Here is a 19,749-nt window from a genome sequence, read left to right on the forward strand (position 1 = left end):
CCATTTATTTACACGCAAATAAATGTCAGAAAACAGCCACTTTTAATAAAATTTATTTTATTTGTTTGTTTAGGGAACGGATGGAAATTTTGGCAGTACTTTTTTCTTCTTCTTTTCTCTTCGAAGTTGTTGGCACTTTCATTGCGTGCATGAAATGCTGTAACAGCCACGCGTGTATTTTGTTTTTGCAATTTGTAAAGTTAATGCAAAATGCATAAAAAGCTAAAAATTAAAACAAAATAGCGGTTATAAAAAAAAATTACAATTAGAGGGCAACATTTTGTATACAAATAACAGGTTTTAGCGCATTAAACAGCAGCTCCATTACACGCACGCACCAGCTAACTGCGCTTAACTGCATTAATGTGAAGAAAAATGAAAATTTGTTTAGTAATAAATGTGCTTGTATGTAAAAAAATGCGCTAATAGCAAAACAAAGTGAAACGCACATTGCAATTATTGTATTTGAAAACAAAAATGTTTGGTCAGTGGCTGCAACTACAAAAACTTAGGGTGTGTTCATCATGCATCATGCAAGTACGCACAGTGGTGTTGCGAAGTGTGGCAGCGAACATTTAGCTCAAGTTAGGATAGGACAACAGTTTGTGGATTTTCAAAATAATATTAATTCGGTAGAAATGAAGCCTTTGGTCATTTAAACAGCCGAAATGTTTGTTTGATTTTTTACAAATATTTTAAATTTTTATATTTTTTTAATGGATCTCGTAATTGAGATATTGAATAATTTGTGTATTATTCTTAACTATATAAATTCTTTCTACACACACGTTTTGTATTAAAAATTTGCATTTATTTATTTTTGTTTATTTTAATAAATAGTGCTTACTTTACATATTGTAAAGTAAACGATTCAGATCGACTTCAAAGTGCTGGTATATAGGAAGTAGGCGTGGTTGTGAACCGATTTGGCCAATTTTCACAACATAACATTGGAATGTAAGGAAACAATTACAAACCAAGTTTCATTGAAATCGGTCGAGTAGTTCCTGAGATATGGTTTTTGACCCATAAGTGGGCGGAGCCACAGCCACTTAAAATTTAGTATACCAATTTGGATGGAGCCCTTTTTTATAATGAAATTGAAGGTTTCTTGTGTTTTCCCTTACTGAATTAAAGCATTTTTAGTAGTTTTCAACGTAACCTTTGTATGAAAGGTGGGCGTGGTCAAAATCCGATTTCCTCCATTATTGGACTATATGAGGAAATGCCTGAAAAAAAACGATTCTAGAAAGTTTGGTTGATATAGCTCAAGTAGTTTACGAGATATGTACAAAAAACTTAGTGGGGGCAAATATTTCCCTTCCTAGAAGAATCGTTTGTACCAAATTTTACTTTCATAGCAATTTATGGCTTAGTTATAGCTCTTAGGTGATTTTGGTTATCGCCATTTTGTGGGCGTGGCAATGGTCCGATTCCGCCCATCGAACTTAACCTTCTTATAGTGCCAAGGAACATGTGTTCCAAGTTTCATTAAGATATCTCAGTTTTTACTCAAGTTACAGTTTGCTCGGACGGACAGACAGACATCCGGATTTGAACTTTACTCGTCACCCTGATCACTTTGGTATATATAACCTTATATCTAACTCTTTTAGTTTTAGGACTTACAAACAACCGTTATGTGGATAAAACTAATATACTCTCTTTAGCAACTTTGTTGCGAGAGTATAAAAACAGAGTCGTAATTTTGTATGAAATAAAAATAAATTGTTGCCTACATTTGGGCGCATTGCTAAAATTGCAGTACTTTTATTTAGCGAAGGCGCATAACCACTATTACATAGTACAATAAAGTGCTCAAGTTCAAGGAAATGAAAAAAGTATAAACTTTGAAATATTAAAAATAAAGAATTATTAAATTAAAAGAAAAATGAAAGCTTTTTTATTTGTTAACAAATAATTTCAAATTCAACTTTGATACACGATGTCCACTACTATTTTCCTCCACACCATTGTATATCCACTGCTGAAGCAGGAAAGATTAAGACAGAAAACTCGATAACTTTAAAAAAAAGTATGGTAAAATCAACTCACTGCCTGCCGCTGAAATTAGCTGAAATCGCCGCTATTATGCCGACACATAAATTTACAAACATTAACTGTAAATATGCATGTATATGTATATATGTAAAACTCGCATGTACTCATACTTCCATATGCGATTAAAAGGTAATTCACATTGTTGCTTTGTGGTCATAGCTATTTAACAACTGGCCTACTATGCCGGCGTGATCATAAATAAAAATCACAACAAGAACAACAATAGCAATAACAATAAACACAATTAACAAAACATTAACAAAGTGTTGTGTTGTGTGCTGTGTGCATTGAACCCGGCCATTCAATGTAGAAAGTAAAAGTGTTTTATGTATATGTAAATATACACAAGCATATAAGCAAACAACTGCAACTACATACATACATATGTGCAAAGGTGTATATATCAAAGCTGCGTCAGCGATTTCATTCGCGTCATATTCGCCGGCTATCAGCTAATCAATACAAGAAATGCATACACCTCTTCATACAAATATATGAAAAAAAAAAAAATATAAAAGCTAAAATATATTTACAAAAACAATATTTATATGCATGCATTGTTATTATTGTTGCAAATTGTTGCTAATTTTCATCTAATATTTTTGCGGTTCATTCATAGCGAGCGTTTATGTACCTTTCTCGGGGCGCTTAAATAATTTTCAACATTTTACAACAACAAAAACTCATGCGCACAACAAAACGGAAATTCATACGCCTCGTTGCACCGGCGCGCCAGCATAAACAGTAGCTGCTGCGGTGGTGGCGCCGACTGCGCCTAGCCTCTCAACAATGCCAATTTATTTGGCGCTTTGTTGTCATTGTTGCATTTACTTATTTACTGTAACTTGTTGTTGTGGTTACTTTAAGCTTGTTTACGCTTGCTGGTTAGCGTCTATCTAACTATTAGCCAAGCCATTGCCACTGTGGCTGCCACATATGGTCCACGTTGGCTGCACAGCGTCTACTTGTCTTCGCCATCCATAGGCCACCAACCGAAGCTAAGCAGGCGCGCAATCGTCATCCATATTGGTCCGGCTGGTTGTGCTTACGTAATCCATGTAACCATATTCGCACGCTTATGCGTCTTTTGTGTTCGCTTGACTCCGATTGCTTGAGTTGCAACTTTAATTAAAAGCTCATTTGCATGCGCATGCCGCGCCATCCGCGCCATGACCCATAAGTACCAAGTAACCAGCATGGCAGTAGAAAACTCCAACAGTAATTAACGAGGAATAAAGCATTAACTAGAACTAGTCGATGGCGTAATATTCGGTTCTTATTGTTTGCGCTGCTCAATGCGCAAATTTGCACATTTGCACAGGGTTGTATTTTAGTGGTACATGTGGTTATACAAAAATGTAATTAACTTCAATGTAATTGCAGTCATAAATAATCAGCATTCACTTGTCCAATGAGTTTCCTGTGAAAATTGCGCGAATCTAATTTCCGCCAAGCCATTCAGTATGCAGACAGTCTTGACAGCTGTTGTGAAACTTGTGAATTTTCCGAACTAAATTTGAAGTCAAGTGATTTCGAATTCTACTTTTAACAGCTAATTAAGACTAATGCACTTGAAATTAAATTACTCAATTTGAATATTTATTTATGACTTTACATCTTTGAAAGGTCTTGACATAACCTACAAAACGACGCTATACATGATTAGTTTCAACAGCTGAAACGTAACGAACTCGACCCATTTTTGAAACGGATGGTGACTGGCGACGAAAAATGGATCACATCCGACAATATCAAACGAAATAGGTCGTGGTCAAAGGCCGGTGAATCGTCCCAAATAGTGACCAAGCCGGTATTGACGGCCAGGAAGGTTTTGCTGTGTGTTCGGTGGGATTGGAAGGGGATCATCCACTATGAGCTGCTCCCATATGGCCAGACGCTTAATTCTACCATCTATTGCGAACAACTGGACCGCTTGAAGCAGGCGATCGTACAGAATTGGCCAACAGGAAGGATGTAGTGTTCCAACAGGACAACGTCAGACCACACACATCGTCAGAAGCTACGGGAGCTCAGGCAGCCCGTATATATCGCCAAGTGATTACCACCTGTTCCTGTTCCATGGCGAACGCCCTTGGTGGTGTAAAGCTGACCACAAAAGAGGCTTGTAAAAAGTGGCTGTCCGAGTTCTTCGCAAATAAGGAGGTGGGTTTCTACGAGGGGGTATTGTGAAGTTGCAGTCTAGATGGAAACATATTATCGAACGAAACGATGCATATTTCAACTAAATCCGATCACTGTAACACTTTTTATAAAGCATTGAATAAAGAGAAAAACGCGGAAGGGAGATATTTACCAACTTACTATATAACTAAATCTGACTCGTTTAGTTTTAGAACTTTCAAACAACCGTTAGGTTAACAAAACTAGTATACTCTGTATAACTATAAAAAAAATATATTTCCAATCGAAGTATATCTTATAAAAATAAACCTGTAATAATACCTCCTATCAGTATCTCATCTTCATGATCAGGATTTGTCTTGCTAATGATTCCGATAAAACAAGTTATAAAACTATTGCCTGTCAGACTTCGGACTATTTGATTTCCACAATACTCTAATAAATCTTGTTACGGAGGATAATATAAATAATATATATACCCAAGAGCTTTTTGTATAATCCCAACAGGACCTCAAAAGCTATAAAACAGATGCTTAAAAGCGAATTAATGATTGTGCTCACTGATATACCGTAAAAAGATACTTCAGTACCCATATCCACAAGTGTAAAAGTGTTTATGACATTTTTAATTTCCTTTCAATGGATGTAAGATCATTTCATCTCTGATCAAGTCGCTATTAAAATTGAGCTTTTATATGTATAGTATATCTCTGAGTGTACACAAGATATTAAAAATAACCAAGCGAATAATACGGCTCAAAACTTAATTGCTACAAAAAACCCGCTGAGGTAAATATCAGACATTTTTGTGTCATGATTCTTCCGCCGTTGCTTGAACAATTTTATGAATCATTTGAAAATTTAATGACTCTGACCGCCACAGCAATTTCGATGTATAAATGTATAGGTGTTATTGTTAAAAGAGAGAATGTGTGAATGTTAAAGCAAACACGATAGCATTAGATTGGGACGTTTATTCAATAAGAAATGTGTTCTTAATTTTGTAAGGGTGAATATAGAGAAGGAAGAATATAAGGAAAAAAACGAGAAAACGAAAGAATAATATTGACAGTAAGTCACTCTGAGTAGCCATTTGTATAAATAAATTTTTTGTATAAATAAAACTTGATTGCGGTTTTTGAAGCTTTTATTCTAGAGCTAGCTAACTTTAATCTCAAGATTTTTGGCGCAGTGTTATTCCAATTTCATTGTTTCCAATGTTTCATTGACATTCTTAAAGAACTGATTTTTCCAAAAGACTTGGTTTTCATACTTATTTGTCATTTCTTGAGAATTAGCAAGAACGAACAATCAAAAATGGAGAATATCTTAGATAAAGAAGCCGGATAAATAAGATAAGATTTGGTACAACAAAAGCAAACATAAAAGACTTCATTAATCTTTTCTGCAAATATGACCAATTTTGTTGTTGTTGCTGTGTACACTAATACACAAGTAAATACTATTATAAATATGTATATACGATTATTGAGGTTTTCTCCAAGCAAAAAACTATAAATAAGAAAACAAATACTAACTGGTAAGGAATGTTGCTGACCGAACAACAGAGTTCAGGTAAAAACCTCAAAAAACAACAACAACAACATTTAGTGAATAAGCTAACACAAATACACCAGTTAGTCAATAATACCTTATTGGCGGATAAAGCGCGTGCGCAACAGCAGCGCAGCGCCATAAGCGTGTATTTCATATAAAGACTGGTAAATATATATGTATGTATGCATGTGAGTACAACCAATTACCATAAATGTGAATTTCGAAGCAAAGAAAGCTTGAAAGCTAAAAAAATCAAAAAACGCTTAAACTCTGCAAATTCTAACTGGGTTTCATGTTAAAACGCCAAAATTACCGTGTCACGTGTTTTTTTACCGCGTTCAACGAAGTGGAAGCTGGGCGCCAAGCGCACACCGCGCTCTATGGCTACTATGGCGTCTATAGCTCTTGAGTGAATGCCCGCGCGGCCAGATGCTTGACCTAATTCAACTTTATTGTTGTTGCTTTCCGTTGAAAAAAACCGTTAACGGAAAGTAAAATTAGATGCAGAACGGCGCAGCAGAGTTGCTAATTTGTAATGCTACTGGCGCATTGCCACTTGCCTTCGCGCTCCGCTTCTTTGTTCGGCTTTCGTGGAAGGAAAGTAATAAATAATATTTGCTAGGGTTCATTACAGCGGCTAGTTGTAAGCATTCATATAACTGATGATGTGTTGAGTGCGTATTAAAATGACAAAGTAGGCTTGAGAGGCCCTACAATACTTCTTTTGCTACGTCTTCTGTGGAAATAATGTGTGCTTTTTTGCTATGAGTGCCACCTATGAGAGACACCACCGTGAAGTGGTACCTGCCACCAAAGTCATAATTATAATTATAACGCAACAAAAAAAAACTTGTAAAACCGTTGTTAAAACCGCTTCTAGCCCCAAGCGGCGGTTAATGGGAAAAATGCTAACAACAGTTAACAACAAAGTGCTTTAAAGTGTTCGTCTTCCACAAACGGTCAACTTTTTCCCAACCGTTTTTGTGTTTGAGTCGCTCTGTCCTTTTTTTGGGTTTACGCGGTATTACTTAAGACACTTTTTGCAGTGTGTGAAAATGTTTGTGAAGGTTCTTTTTGTGCTTGGACAATATTAATGTCTTTGATAATGCTTTTTTTATAATTCCTTTTCTTTTTTTATTTTTACCCCGATTTTTTGTGCGAATATTTTTATGTTGCGTTTTATATGAGATTTCATAATACAAATTATATTTGAAAATTTTCTTTATCTTTGCAGACAATGGAGTTAAGCAATTTCAATGCATCGAAAAAGATATCGCGCGAAGAGCGCCGTTATTCAGTACCTCACGGTCCCCATACACCACAGCCGCCTGCGGCCTCAGAGGACTTACATGCATGGTCGATATATAGGTATGTTATTTTAAGGGCTAAACTTTAGAGACCTGAAAGGATGAGCTATGATTTTAGACCAACATCATAAGTTATTAAAGATAATCGAAGAATATACAATTAGGAAAGAGAGTTTGTTATAGAGTGGTTATAAAAGTGATATCAATTCAGAGGATTCTGTTCCCAAGACAGTGGGTTTCTAAGTGTGATCCATTCGAAGTTCCCTCGAGTGTTTATAAAAGTCGAAGCGGGATTATCTGCATAGACTTTATATTTTACATATACAGCAAAAATTCCAATAGTGTGTTATCACCCTATCTTGGTAGCCAATCGACCGGCCCAAAACGTAAAATTATCTGCTCATCGTGATGTTCTGTCAATAAATCCATGGACTTATACAATGTGTGGGAAGTGGCGCCGTATTGTTGAAACCAAATGTCGCCGGGATCATGAGCTTTCAGACATTAAACGTTAACGGTCGCCACCGACGATTCAGATCTCACCGACATTACTTTTGAGGAAATATGATGATTTCGCCGTTCGGTTTTTTCTGGATGAAATGGCAGCTTTTGAATCTCTTCAGGTTGCTCTTCGTCTCAAACTCGGCATTTTTGTATGTTTACAATGGGTATGAAACAGAAATGGGCCAAAATCTGGTAACACCAAGAATCAGTGGACACGTTTCTTTGGTATCGATTTTCCACTTTTTGTATTCTGTTTTTGCCAGATTTTGCTCTTTGCGACCATCCAAGGTCTCGATCACTGTATTACCTCATCTTCGCATCACTTATACTTATCGCTCTTCTCTAACATTGCTATCAATCCCTACTTATACTCTGTCAAATAAGGTGCCTTCATTTGATCAATTCGACCTCCAAACGTTTGACATTAATGCTCGATGAGAAATCGTAAAGTGGACACTTTACGCACGAAGCGCACCTGTCACTCATACATCTATTTTAGGTTTTATTCTATTACCAGTTTCCGCTTGTGTGCGTACAAATGTAATTAGGACTGTGTGGTCTCATAGTTATGTGGGTTGCAACGCCCGCAAACGAAGCTACGGCGTTGCATTCTGCGGTTGAGTAGTTGCGCACTGGCGGAAGTGCTCATAAATTAACAATGATTGATTTTTGACGTTAATCAAAATCGTTGAGTCGCAAGAGCCAATGTCAGGTAGCGTTCCAAACACAATACACCACACCTTGCATGATGGGCCGTGTAAGCATTGCGTTGAATGCCAAGCCCCTGCAACCAACCTCAATACATTTCTCTTTTGTTGTTATTGCACATCAGTCCCTCTGCATTTACGGTTATAATAAAAGAAATTCATAATGTCATAGATAGAAAACCGCACACCGGAGCTTGAATTAAATGTAATTTTCCTGCTCATTGTTACGCTCTTCTCCTTCTGCTTCTCCCCATTTGTAGACAAAATCTCAACTCCGACTTCACCGACTCCGCTTTGGGCTCATCGGACAAATCACCGCTGCCATATGGAAATTTCCAGTTACGCGACACCACAGTGCAATCAATTCTCAATCATCCGCGCTACGGACCGAAGTAAGTGCTCGCTGCGGTGACAGTCAGAAGCTATTCTTAACAACTATTTGTATTTTCTTTCGCTTAGGTCCCCCTTGGGCTCGAATATGTATACATATTTGAAATTCGGACTGCCGCGCGTATTTCCACCCAATGCCGGTTCGCAACGTTCACACCGACCGCCGGGTCCAGGACCGGGTGGTGTGCGCGGTCGTGTCAATCGTGGTTTCCGCGATAGTTCAGGTGTGCCGCCAGCAGGTTCATCGGGCTACGATAGCAGTGACAACGAAACAACGCGCAGTCGTGTGCCGCCCAACTTGAGGTGAGTTTGCTGTGGAAATATATATGTATAATACACAATCTAAAATATGTGTTACCTCTTATAGAAAATACCGCAGTGAGTCGGACTTCCGTGCCATTGGCGGCATACCAAGCTCACGTCCCGAATCGCGCGCTCAAGGCGTACCCATGACGGCGCTGCGACAGGCAAACAGCCGCGCAAGCATTGCTGGTAAGTGTTTGTTTACTTTATTCGTCAGCCTTTTTTGGCATACTCGTGTTAATTTTGCTATAATGACTCCAACCTTCCGCTGACACCCGCCCCACACAGTTGGCACCCACATTAATACTCATCACTATATGCCGAATGGCAAGCATTACGGCCATCGTTCGCACAGCGAAGCCGATTTGCTGGCCGGCGGTGCTGACGTCATCGGTTATGATTACGGCGAGTCACGTATTTACGGCACATCACGCAATCGCAGTTCAGACCATCCGAACGGCGGACACGCCAGCTACATTATGTCCAGTCGGAAGCATTCGAGCATCGGCCTTGTCTATCCCAATATACAGGTGCATTGCCTGGATGTGAATCCATGTCTACGTGGTGTTTCGCTGCAAGCAAAGGCAGGCGATTTATTCGCCATCATGGCAACGTCACAACGTGAAGGCACCGCGTTGACAGAGTGCTTGGCGGGTTTGCACGAGCGCATGGGTGGTGAAATTCTCATCAATGGCCAACAAATCAATAGACGCGGCTTGCGTGAGTTGTGCAGTTATGTGCCGGCGCTAAAAGTATCCTCGCTGGATCCGCGTATGAGTGTGCAATGTACTTTGAATTTCCATGCCGCGTTGAGAGGTCCACTGGATCGAACGGACCTCAAGGAAAGGGTAAGTGTTTGACAGTGAAACCTTTTAAGAATATGTTAATAAAAAAAGTGAAATCTTCTCGCAATAGATGGATGTGCTAATCGAGGATCTGGGCTTAACTACGGTGCGCGCTTCGAATGTGTCCTCGCTCACACACTCCGAGAAACAACGTCTGAGTGTCGCTTGTCAATTGCTCGCACAATCGTCGTTGCTCATACTCGATCAGATCACTAGCAATATGGATATCTTCGACACATTCTTTTTGGTAGAGTATCTGCGGCAGTGGGCTAGCGGTGGACGCATAGTGATCATGACACTACAGCCACCCACATTCGAAATACTCTCAATGTGTTCAAGTGTACTGCTTTTATCGGGCGGCCGTACTGTCTTCTCCGGCAGCCGTTCCGATTTGCCGCGTCACATGGGCGAGTTGGGCTATCCGTGTCCGCCCTTCAAGAACCCAGCCGACTACTATTGTAAGTGCAGTTTTAAAGCAAATATTTAAACAACTATTAAACACTTTAACTCTCCTTGCAGTGGATTTAGTTACACTGGATGACTTGTCAGCCGCCGCCATGCTGGAGTCATCAGCACGCATCGAATCACTGGCAAATTCGTGGGATCAAATGAACTCCGAACCGCCGCTGGCTGCACCACCGGCATCATTGCCGAACTTTACAAGAAAAGCCGGCTTCTGGGGACAGACGAAAGCTTTGATAAAACGCTTTGCCGCCTACAAACAACCGGGTTCGCTGCTCACCTGGATCAGTAAACTGATTGCAGCAGCGGTGCTTTCCCTCTGCATCGGTTGCATATTCTGGGATGTGCCCGCGTCCGATCCACAACTCACCTACAACGATCGCTTTGGTTATCACCACTGCGTTATGGCGGTGGCTTACTGGCCCCTGCTACTGCTGACCATACGCGATGCGCAAGAGGACCGACGACATGCCGAGCGCGACATACGCTTGGGGCTATACTCGCGCGGACTCTACTTTACCATACAGGTAAGTGTTATTTTTACTTGCTGTTGTAGAGTGTCTTCTATAAAAGTGTTCTTACATTTCTAGTGCCTTTTGGGACTCTTTCCGAGCCTCTGTATCTGGCTGGCCTACTTGCTGCCGGCACACAGCATGGCAGGGCTGTACACCTATTCGACCAGCAGCGATGCCGGCATCTATCTCTATATGGGTAAGCGTCAACTTAGTCTTTATTATTACAAATCTATATGTAAGCTAATCTAATTTTCAATCCACAGGCTACATGCTGCTCTATCTCACCGTAATACAAACCCTTGGGCTCTTCTGCGCGCACCTCATGCCCTGCAAGGTGTCCGCTACTATTTTCAATACACTCATCACTTTGGGTCTGACTGCTGTGGGCGGTTATGCCGTGCATCCGCGTAATCTCTCCAAATTGTGGTCCTGGTCACAGCTCATATCACCGGAGAAGTGGTTGCTGCCGGTTTTGGTGCAAGACGAATACAGCGCAGACACGCTAGCCAACTCGGCGGGCCTACAGCTCTGTCGCAACAAGCAGGTTTGTATTCAGCTCAGAGCCGACCTAAGCAACAAGCTTGTACTATCATTAAACTGTTTTCTTTTCTACAGGTGCAACACCAAGAGATCATTGTGCAGCAGCCGTGCCCACCACCGAACGGCACGCATGTGCTAGTCGACTTTCAGCTGCTGCCGCTCAATCACATACTCGACCCCAGCGAGACGTACGAGCAGACTACAACCGTGGCTTTGGTGCTGGCCTCCGTCATACTCTTCGTGGTGACATTCTTCATTTTCGTGTGCAATTGTCGCAATACGTTCCGCAAGAAGCAGAAGCGTATGTAAAACAAGAGTTTTTTTAGAAAAAAAAAACAAAAAATAAATAGTTTAAAAATGTAGTGTTAATGAACGTGCGCTCAAGTGTCGCAGAACGCAGAAAGAAAAAAAAATAAATATTTACGCTGACTTCCATAGTTTGTAGCCGAAAAATCGCACATTTTAACAACGCATTTACCGACGTAATTATTATACATAGATATACATATATACTATATAACATATAATTTTTATAAAATACTAAAATAACTGTAGCCAACACGTTCCAGATTGAAAATTTGTATACAACATGTTTGTATGTATGCATGACTACAATATTTTCATGATTGAAATTTTTTTTTAGAGATAAGCGCTTAAGTTTTATGTATAAATAGCGTCAAACACTGAAAATATATATTTTAAATTTAGAATAAACGAAAGTGGTGTTGTCAATTAGGGGCGAAATGATAAGCCGTCTGTCTGGTTTAGAAAAAATAGGTTTGTATATTTGTATATAGAATTTCCGTTGCTTACTGTCACTAAGAGGATTATGTTTAACAATATGTGGGGGCACAATTGGCTTAATAAAATTGCTTATTGCTTATCAATGATGGAATAGACGCAAATTCGTGTGAGCCAACACAATGCCGTGCTCATTGCAGGCGGCAATAACGCCGGCATCATTGGTGGAACCAGCCGGACTGCCGATATATGACACACCGCTCTGCAGAGACGAGAGAGAAGAGAAGCATAATAACAATTCTATGAAGTCAAAAAATTACGAAAACTTACCAATTTAGCGCGATCGATATTATCACGGAATGGGAAGAAGGCATCGGAACCCAAAGAGACGCCATCCAATTGTTGCAGCCAATCGGCTTTCTCTTGAACCGACAATTGTGCGGGCACCTCCTCGAACCTGCAGCATCAATACAAAAATAATAATAAATTAAACAGTAATTTTTGATATAATTCAATCCAACTCACATCGCTTCGAACTGGCTGAGCGGCATGTCCTTGCCCACAGTGCCGTTCACATAGTTATCGATGGCATTCGAGATTTCCGCACGCTTGACGCCCGCCTTGAATTTCATTCCGGCAACACGTGGGTGCTGACGCAGCCACCAATTGTCGGCCTTCTCGCCGGCCAAACGTGTGCAGTGTATGCGCGATTGTTGGCCCGCACCAATGCCGATGACTTGGCCATCGCGTGCATAGCAAACGGAATTACTTTGTGTGAACTTCAGCGCAATGGTGGCCACAATCAAATCGCGTATGGCATGCTCCGGCAGTGTGTTGTTCTCCGTAACCACATTCGAGAATAATGCGGCATCAATAACGGCGTCATTACGTTTCTGTTCCAAAGTTAAACCGAAAATGGTTTTGCGTTCTAGCGCGCTGGGCTCATAATCGGGATCCATTTGCAGTATGCAATAGGCGCCGTTCTTCTTCTTCTTCAATATCTCCAATGCAGCGGGCTCATAACCGGGCGCAATAATACCATCGGACACCTCGCGTGAGATGATTCTTGCAGTCACGGCGTCACAAACGTCGGACAACGCCACAAAGTCGCCGAATGAGGACATGCGATCGGCACCACGTGCACGCGCATACGCGGTGGCCAACGGTGTCAAGCTGTCGTACAGATCCTCTACCATGCACAGCTTGGCTTGCTCACGACTCAATGGTATGCCGACGGCTGCGCCAGCCGGTGAGACGTGCTTGAAACTGGTTGCGGCGGGCAAGTTGAGTGCACTCTTCAGTTCGCGCACAAGTTGCCAGCCGTTAAGCGCATCACATAAATTGATGAATCCCGGCGAAGCGTTGACCACCTTTAGTGGAAGTGACTCTAGTTGTGTGAAGAGCTGTGCGGGTTTCTGTTGTGGATTCATGCCATAACGTAAGTTGAGCTGCGACACGCCGGAAGAGTATTGCTTACGGAAGTAATCGGAAATTGCATCGTCGTAAGTGGCGGTGTGTGTGAAGGCTTTGAGCGCCAAAACTTTTCTGAAATGGTAATACATACATACAAACATTATTTACATGAGATTAACAAACAGAATGCGGCTACTTGAAAGTACACTCCCAGAGATAGTCACATTATACTTAAGATGTAACTTACCTAGTCTCCAAGGAGGTATCGCCATGCTCCTTGATCTCGCCAAGCACCTTCGCATAGTCGCTAGCCTCACAGATCACCGTGACACGTGCGTGATTTTTAGCTGCAGCACGTAGCAAAGTGACACCGCCAATATCAATATTCTCAACAGCATCGGCCACTGTTACATCAGGTTTGGAGACAGTGTTCACAAATGGATACAGATTGCACACAACCACGCTGACCAAATCGAAGTTTTGCTTCTTCATATCAGCAAGATCGCTTTCGGTGGTGCGTGACAGTATGCCAGCATGCACGGCAGGATGCAAGGTCTTAACGCGTCCTCCCAGCATTTCTGGTGCGCCAGTTATGTCGGAGACATCATCCACAGCCAGACCAACATTGCGCAAAGCAGTGGCAGTGCCACCACTGGCGACCAATCTGAAACCAAGCGCGGCAAGACTCTGCCCCAAATCAATTAGACCGGTTTTGTCGGAGACACTTAGGAGAGCTGGAAACAAATTTCGAAATTTACAGATTTGTTTGAATAATTTTGTTTAAATGTGGTTATTAGCAATAATTCGAAGGGTACTCACCAATACGTTTCGCTGCCATTTTCCTTTATGAAGACTGGACAAAATGTGGAAGAGAATCTGGACCGTTTGCGTACACAGTTCAACTGTAAATGAAATTTGCATGAATTCGGTCGCATTATTATCAATGTTAGGAGTAAAGATTTTCGAAAACATGTCCGTTATTTTCAGTTGTTATTTTGAATTATTGCAAACAATGACCTGCTTTTAATACCCCTCATTGCAATTGGTAGCGATAAGCAGAGCATTGCTTTCGGCTAACAGGCGATAATTATGATCGCTGTAATTGTTGACCTCAGATTTGAACCATATGTTTGTTATCAGTAATAAGCAACATACGTTATTACATCCTCAAGCATGACGCTACTTGGTGACGGTAAAGATTTGAGTAAAGAAATCACAACCATAGCTTATCTACTACTTTCGTCAGCACTCGGCAACCCCATAACCTATCAAGCACGTTCGCAACCACCCAGACATATGTAAACAGCTACACACGTGCGGGTCTATATATCTATCTATGTATATATGTATATATTTATATAAATGAGTCTGGCTGCGCACTTGTTTTTCTGCCTTCGCATGCGGCTCGAATTGCTTTGCATCAATGTAAACATGTGGGTTTTTAAAACTTGTTGAATGCCGGCCTACAAAAAGCTATAGTTTACAAAAATTACTGATTATGTACTGAGGCCAATACAACATCGAGTTTAGTTAAGGCCTGTTGGTAAAAATCGTGTTTATTCGATTTTGGGTATAAGCATACAAACTTTTTAAATTTTAACTTTAAATATTGGTTTTATGTTTGCTAATCTTCAATACCGACACTTCGAACACAATAAATTATAGTAGTAAAAGAACTACTATTAATTTAATATAAAATATTTAAAACTTGTTATTACCACTGTCAGCCAAATACACGTTATGACTGAATTATATTACTTCTAATTAGATTTTAATAAGTTGATATTAGTTAGACCCTTCAAGAGCTGCCAGATTCAACGAACGTGCAAAACAATTAATTTTAGAAGAATATGGCGTGAATCGATTATTATTTTTTGACTAAACTCTTGTCTCTAAATTGTTTATTTAAAATGTTAAAGTTATAGTAAAAAAAGGTGCTAACTAATATACCAAAATGTCAAAACACAAAAATAAATAAATGCCAAAAAAATTATTGAAATCTCTCTAATACATTCATTACTAAAAAAAAATCATTTAAAACTTGTAGTATATGTTTTTCTTATATGCAACATGTACATATTTATTTAGAGTAAACAAATATATAAATTAAATAAGTTTTGATATTTTTTGGGTTTAATATTACTTGATTTCATATAACATATCTGCCTTCCCAACAGCAAATTGAACTCATCTGGTCACAATCGGTGCTTCTAATAGGAAACGTCATCGCGAGCATCAGCTGTCAGCGGTACTGTCAAATTGATCTGATTGGTGATGTGTACTAGCAGTTAAAATACTTACTAAATTTACAATAAATATTTTGAAATTCTCGAAACGCAGCACTGTGCATTTATTAAAAGAACACAATGAACTACAATCCAAATGCTGGGATCCGGAATCGTAAGTGGGAAAACTGTAAGGATGAAGACAGCGCAAGTACAATTCGGTGCAAACACTTGGTTCAACTGGTGGTGATTGGCTGCCGCAAGCATAAATCCACAATCCAAGTGGTTGAGTGTTCTAGCAGTTGTTTTGTTTGGCCTTTAAAAAAATTTAATCTGTACTAACAGTAGTTATATAGTTTATCGCTAAATTCTTTGCTTGTTCGTTTTATTTGTTTTAATGCTAACATAGAATACAAAACTTAATCTGTTTGTTGCGTATTTGTGCTGCGCGTTTTCGTCTTGCAGTTTTTGTTAACCGAATAGAGTAAAACTATATTTGCTAATATTAATCTTCTGCTTCTCTTGCAACAAAAGCTCAAGGACCATCCCGCAAGCCTAAGCGTGTGAGTGACATAAACGCAATGGGCCCCGCACCACCAATGAACGCACCGCTGGCTTATATGCAGCCAAATGTTGGCGCACCCATGCCAGATCCCACAGCAGCAGTGAATGTAGGTTATGGTATGGCGCCTCAACCAGCGCCCACTAGCATTGGTGGTTTCAACACTGGACCGGCACCAGTGCAAAATCAAAGTTACAGCTATGCTGCGCCACCAACTTCGCAGCCAACAGCATTTGCTGCAGCGCCACCAGCACAGCCACAGTATGGTGGTAATATGTCAATGGGTGGTGCAGCAGGTATGGGTGCACCGGGTCAATTTCAAACAGGTGTGCCACCACAGTTCGCTATGTTCCAGCAGCCAATTGTGCAAGATATGGCTATGCAATATGGTCAGCGTTTGGCCGATCAAGGCAAACAGTTGGTGGAGAATCAATTTGAAAAGTGGGTATCCGTTGCCAAATTGAAGTACTATTTCGCTGTGGACAACAAATACGTTATAAATAAATTACGTTTACTGCTCTTCCCATTCACACATAAGGTAGGATAGGTATATATTTAGTTTAAATTAAAAAATATTAAATAATTTAATTTGTTTTAGGACTGGTCACTGAAGTATGATCAAGAGAATCCCGTACAGCCACGCTACGACATCAATGCACCCGATCTCTACATACCCACAATGGCCTACATAACGTATGTGGTGGTAGCTGGTCTCATGTTGGGCCTGCAGAATCGCTTCTCACCCGAACAACTCGGCATACAAGCGTCCAGCGCTTTGGCTTACAGCATCTTCGAATTGGTTGTCTACTCGATCACACTGTATGTGGTGAATATAAAAACAAGTCTGAAAACATTGGATTTACTCTCATTCGCCGGTTACAAATTCGTCATAATAGTAACGTGCTTGCTGGTTAGCACACTATTCCATGGCGTTGGCTATTACGTGGCATTGCTTTACACAAGTCTTACGCTGGGCTTCTTTCTGGTATGCTGATTATAATTTACAGCATTTGTGTAACTAATAAACAACTCTCTCTCTCTCTCTCTCTCGATTTCACAGTTACGCACATTAAAGACTAAAGTACTGCACGATGCTGCACCAGTCAGCAGCGGCGCTATCAACTATGATCCATACGGCAATCCACAGCAACTCGATTACACCGGCGGTCGTAAGCGTAAACTGTATTTTCTCTTTCTCATTGTCGGCGGCCAAGCGTTCTTATCATTTCTGCTGTCGAAACACTTGTACTTTCCGGATGCTGCAGCACTAGCGGTTAAAAATGAGCAATTTTAATGCTTAAGCGTGCTTATTTCAGTATGACCAGTGTGTGTACTTTTATAACGAATTGTGTTTTGTTGTAAGCTGCTTTAAGGAAGGAAAAAAACTATGAATTTTCGTATAAATTATATGTGTAACTAAAAACAAGAAAAAAAACTATTCTAATTTTGTTTAACAAAGTTAACCTAAAAAGTAGCCTGAATTGGAGGTGAAAGTAAACATAGTGGAAACTTTTCAACGAAGCGGTTTGAACAAGCGATATTGATAGTTTTATAAAAACAAATAAAGAAATCGGCTTTTCGGCACTATTGTGACAAACAAAAATAGAGATTACTAATTAGAATGCTTTGTCATACGAATATACATACATACATACATACAAACAAATATTAAATTCGATTCCATACTCTAAGCATATTTTTGTTAGCGAATGACTAAAATAAAAATAAAAAAATAACGAAAGAAAAAACACATTAAGCGAATGATATTAATCAGATTTCGGAAAATAAAGTTTTTGAATTTAAATTTTTAAATTCAATTATAGTTTTTTTATAAAATTTTCTTTGTAACCTTTGACCTTAATATTCTACAATTTTCGCTAACATCATTAAATGTAATCTACTACCGTTTCTCTCACTATACTCACCTCATAGAACAACTATCCATTTGAAACACCGAGCATTTTTTGTAATAATAATATTTATTGAATTCTTTAGTCTCTTTAATTATATGAAAACTCTCCACAGTTGTTCTGCAAACGCACATTTGTAGATTGCATCATCAACAACTCACACATATGACTATTGAATTTCATCATCGTCTTCAACAGCATCATCATCAAAACGCGCACATCATTGTATCATTGTCAGTACTATTTTAATTATGTTTTCTTAATAACTTATGCTCTAGAAAATATATGTACTCGTCGTACGCATTCGTATTTGAATTGTACTACTACAACACACTCGTACACTACATATACATATATGTATGTATGTACATAGCATGTATTTGTCGTTTTATCGTTTATGCATTTCGCCAAAATGCTTTCAAATTGTCTATAACAAATTAGCTTGTTAATAGTTGCTAGCGTGTTCTGCTTTATTTGCTAAGTTTCTTTTTTATATAAATTTTTATTTAGTTTATGTTTAAAGAGTTTCGTAGTTTGTTCATGCATTTAAATGTTAATTACATTACAAAATACATTAAATATGTGTGTGTATGTATGTATGTTTGAGGATGTGTGTGTGTGATATTTCAACAAAAATTTTATTTTTTTTAATAAGAGTCTAAGATTTCTAACACTACTACTCAACTTAACAGCAAAACAAAAACAAAAAAAAACAATTTAAACAAACACTTTCTCTTAATTTATCAAATTTTTGATTTTAATAAATTAATTTTAAGTTTTATACAATATAGAAAGAAAGCTCTCTAAAGTATTTAATATTAATTAATTACAAAAAAAAATATTATTTTTTTTTTTAATTTTTTCCAACATTGAAATTGTTTTCGAATTTTCGTTTTTTTTTTTGTTGTAACATACCGTTAGTGATTTTCAAAATGTTTACCAATTTGAAACTGTTAATCTACTAATTTATTATAAATGTCGTTTTTTAATGTTTGTTTTTTGGTTTTTGTTTTAAATAATCATAACTTTGTACACTTTTTACATTAAATTTTTGTTATATTTTACATACATCATCTATCCAAACGAAATATACATACAAGTATTAAGGCAAATTATTATGTATTTAGGAAGGATTGTTATGGCTCAAGATTTTTTTTTTTATTTTTTCGAAAGAGACTCACTTCTGTGTTTTTTTGTCGCATAATAAAATATTACAAAAATATGACATATACACTTGAACTTTCCTCACTCGAATCGCTATAATCCACAAAAAAACCTCGAGTTAGATTGAGTTTATCGAGTTACGGAAGGCAATTTGTATGAATTTGGACCTCTATTGCCAATTCAAGAGTTCGAGTTCAACTGTATTTACTGATTTCACGTTAGCTGAGTCGAAGTTTATGTTACGAACCGAGTTTAGGTTATTCCAGGAAGCATTAACTTAGTAGCTTTCTTTTGAAAGATGTTTGTTTGACAACAACAACAATATGTCGAAAGGAAAACGTTGCTTGTAAAAAATGAAATCGAAAATTAATTACTAAAAATATACTTCGGAAGTCGGATAT

General features: G+C 38.9%; 3 protein-coding genes across 4 annotated transcripts in view; 2 read left to right on the forward strand and 1 right to left on the reverse strand.

Moving 5' to 3' along the window:
• LOC105220707 (ATP-binding cassette sub-family G member 8) overlaps positions 1–12,954 on the forward strand; it is a 41,923-nt gene extending 28,969 nt beyond the window's left edge. Inside the window, exons 2-11 of the mRNA XM_011197159.3 lie at positions 6,995–7,128; positions 8,539–8,670; positions 8,738–8,971; positions 9,036–9,160; positions 9,260–9,819; positions 9,887–10,274; positions 10,336–10,805; positions 10,869–10,989; positions 11,057–11,337; positions 11,409–12,954. Coding sequence (XP_011195461.2) covers positions 6,998–7,128; positions 8,539–8,670; positions 8,738–8,971; positions 9,036–9,160; positions 9,260–9,819; positions 9,887–10,274; positions 10,336–10,805; positions 10,869–10,989; positions 11,057–11,337; positions 11,409–11,642 — 2,676 coding nt within the window. The 5' untranslated portion in view covers positions 6,995–6,997 and the 3' untranslated portion in view covers positions 11,643–12,954. The remainder of the gene's footprint in view (positions 1–6,994; positions 7,129–8,538; positions 8,671–8,737; positions 8,972–9,035; positions 9,161–9,259; positions 9,820–9,886; positions 10,275–10,335; positions 10,806–10,868; positions 10,990–11,056; positions 11,338–11,408) is intronic.
• Positions 12,094–15,263, reverse strand: LOC105220706 (bifunctional purine biosynthesis protein ATIC). Its single transcript, XM_011197157.3, has 6 exons — positions 15,206–15,263; positions 14,307–14,389; positions 13,735–14,221; positions 12,600–13,619; positions 12,405–12,531; positions 12,094–12,336 (listed from the first exon to the last, which is right to left on the reverse strand). Exons 2-6 carry the CDS (start codon positions 14,323–14,325, stop codon positions 12,217–12,219), a joined length of 1,773 nt encoding a protein of 590 aa, XP_011195459.1. The 5' UTR covers positions 14,326–14,389; positions 15,206–15,263; the 3' UTR covers positions 12,094–12,216.
• Positions 15,264–15,744: 481 nt separating this feature from the next.
• Positions 15,745–18,024, forward strand: LOC105220705 (protein YIF1B-B). 2 transcript variants are annotated; one of them, XM_011197156.3, is made up of 4 exons: positions 15,745–15,887; positions 16,247–16,812; positions 16,873–17,259; positions 17,335–18,024. In XM_011197156.3, exons 1-4 carry the CDS (start codon positions 15,854–15,856, stop codon positions 17,566–17,568), a joined length of 1,221 nt encoding a protein of 406 aa, XP_011195458.1. In that variant the 5' UTR covers positions 15,745–15,853; the 3' UTR covers positions 17,569–18,024. The 2 variants fall into 2 exon arrangements, with proteins under 2 accessions (XP_011195458.1, XP_011195457.1); XM_011197155.3 differs by having other exon boundaries at positions 15,760–15,902.
• The last annotated feature ends 1,725 nt before the right edge of the window (positions 18,025–19,749 follow it).

This window comes from Zeugodacus cucurbitae, chromosome 2 (assembly GCF_028554725.1).
Source record: "Zeugodacus cucurbitae isolate PBARC_wt_2022May chromosome 2, idZeuCucr1.2, whole genome shotgun sequence".
Classification (NCBI taxonomy): domain Eukaryota; kingdom Metazoa; phylum Arthropoda; class Insecta; order Diptera; family Tephritidae; genus Zeugodacus; species Zeugodacus cucurbitae.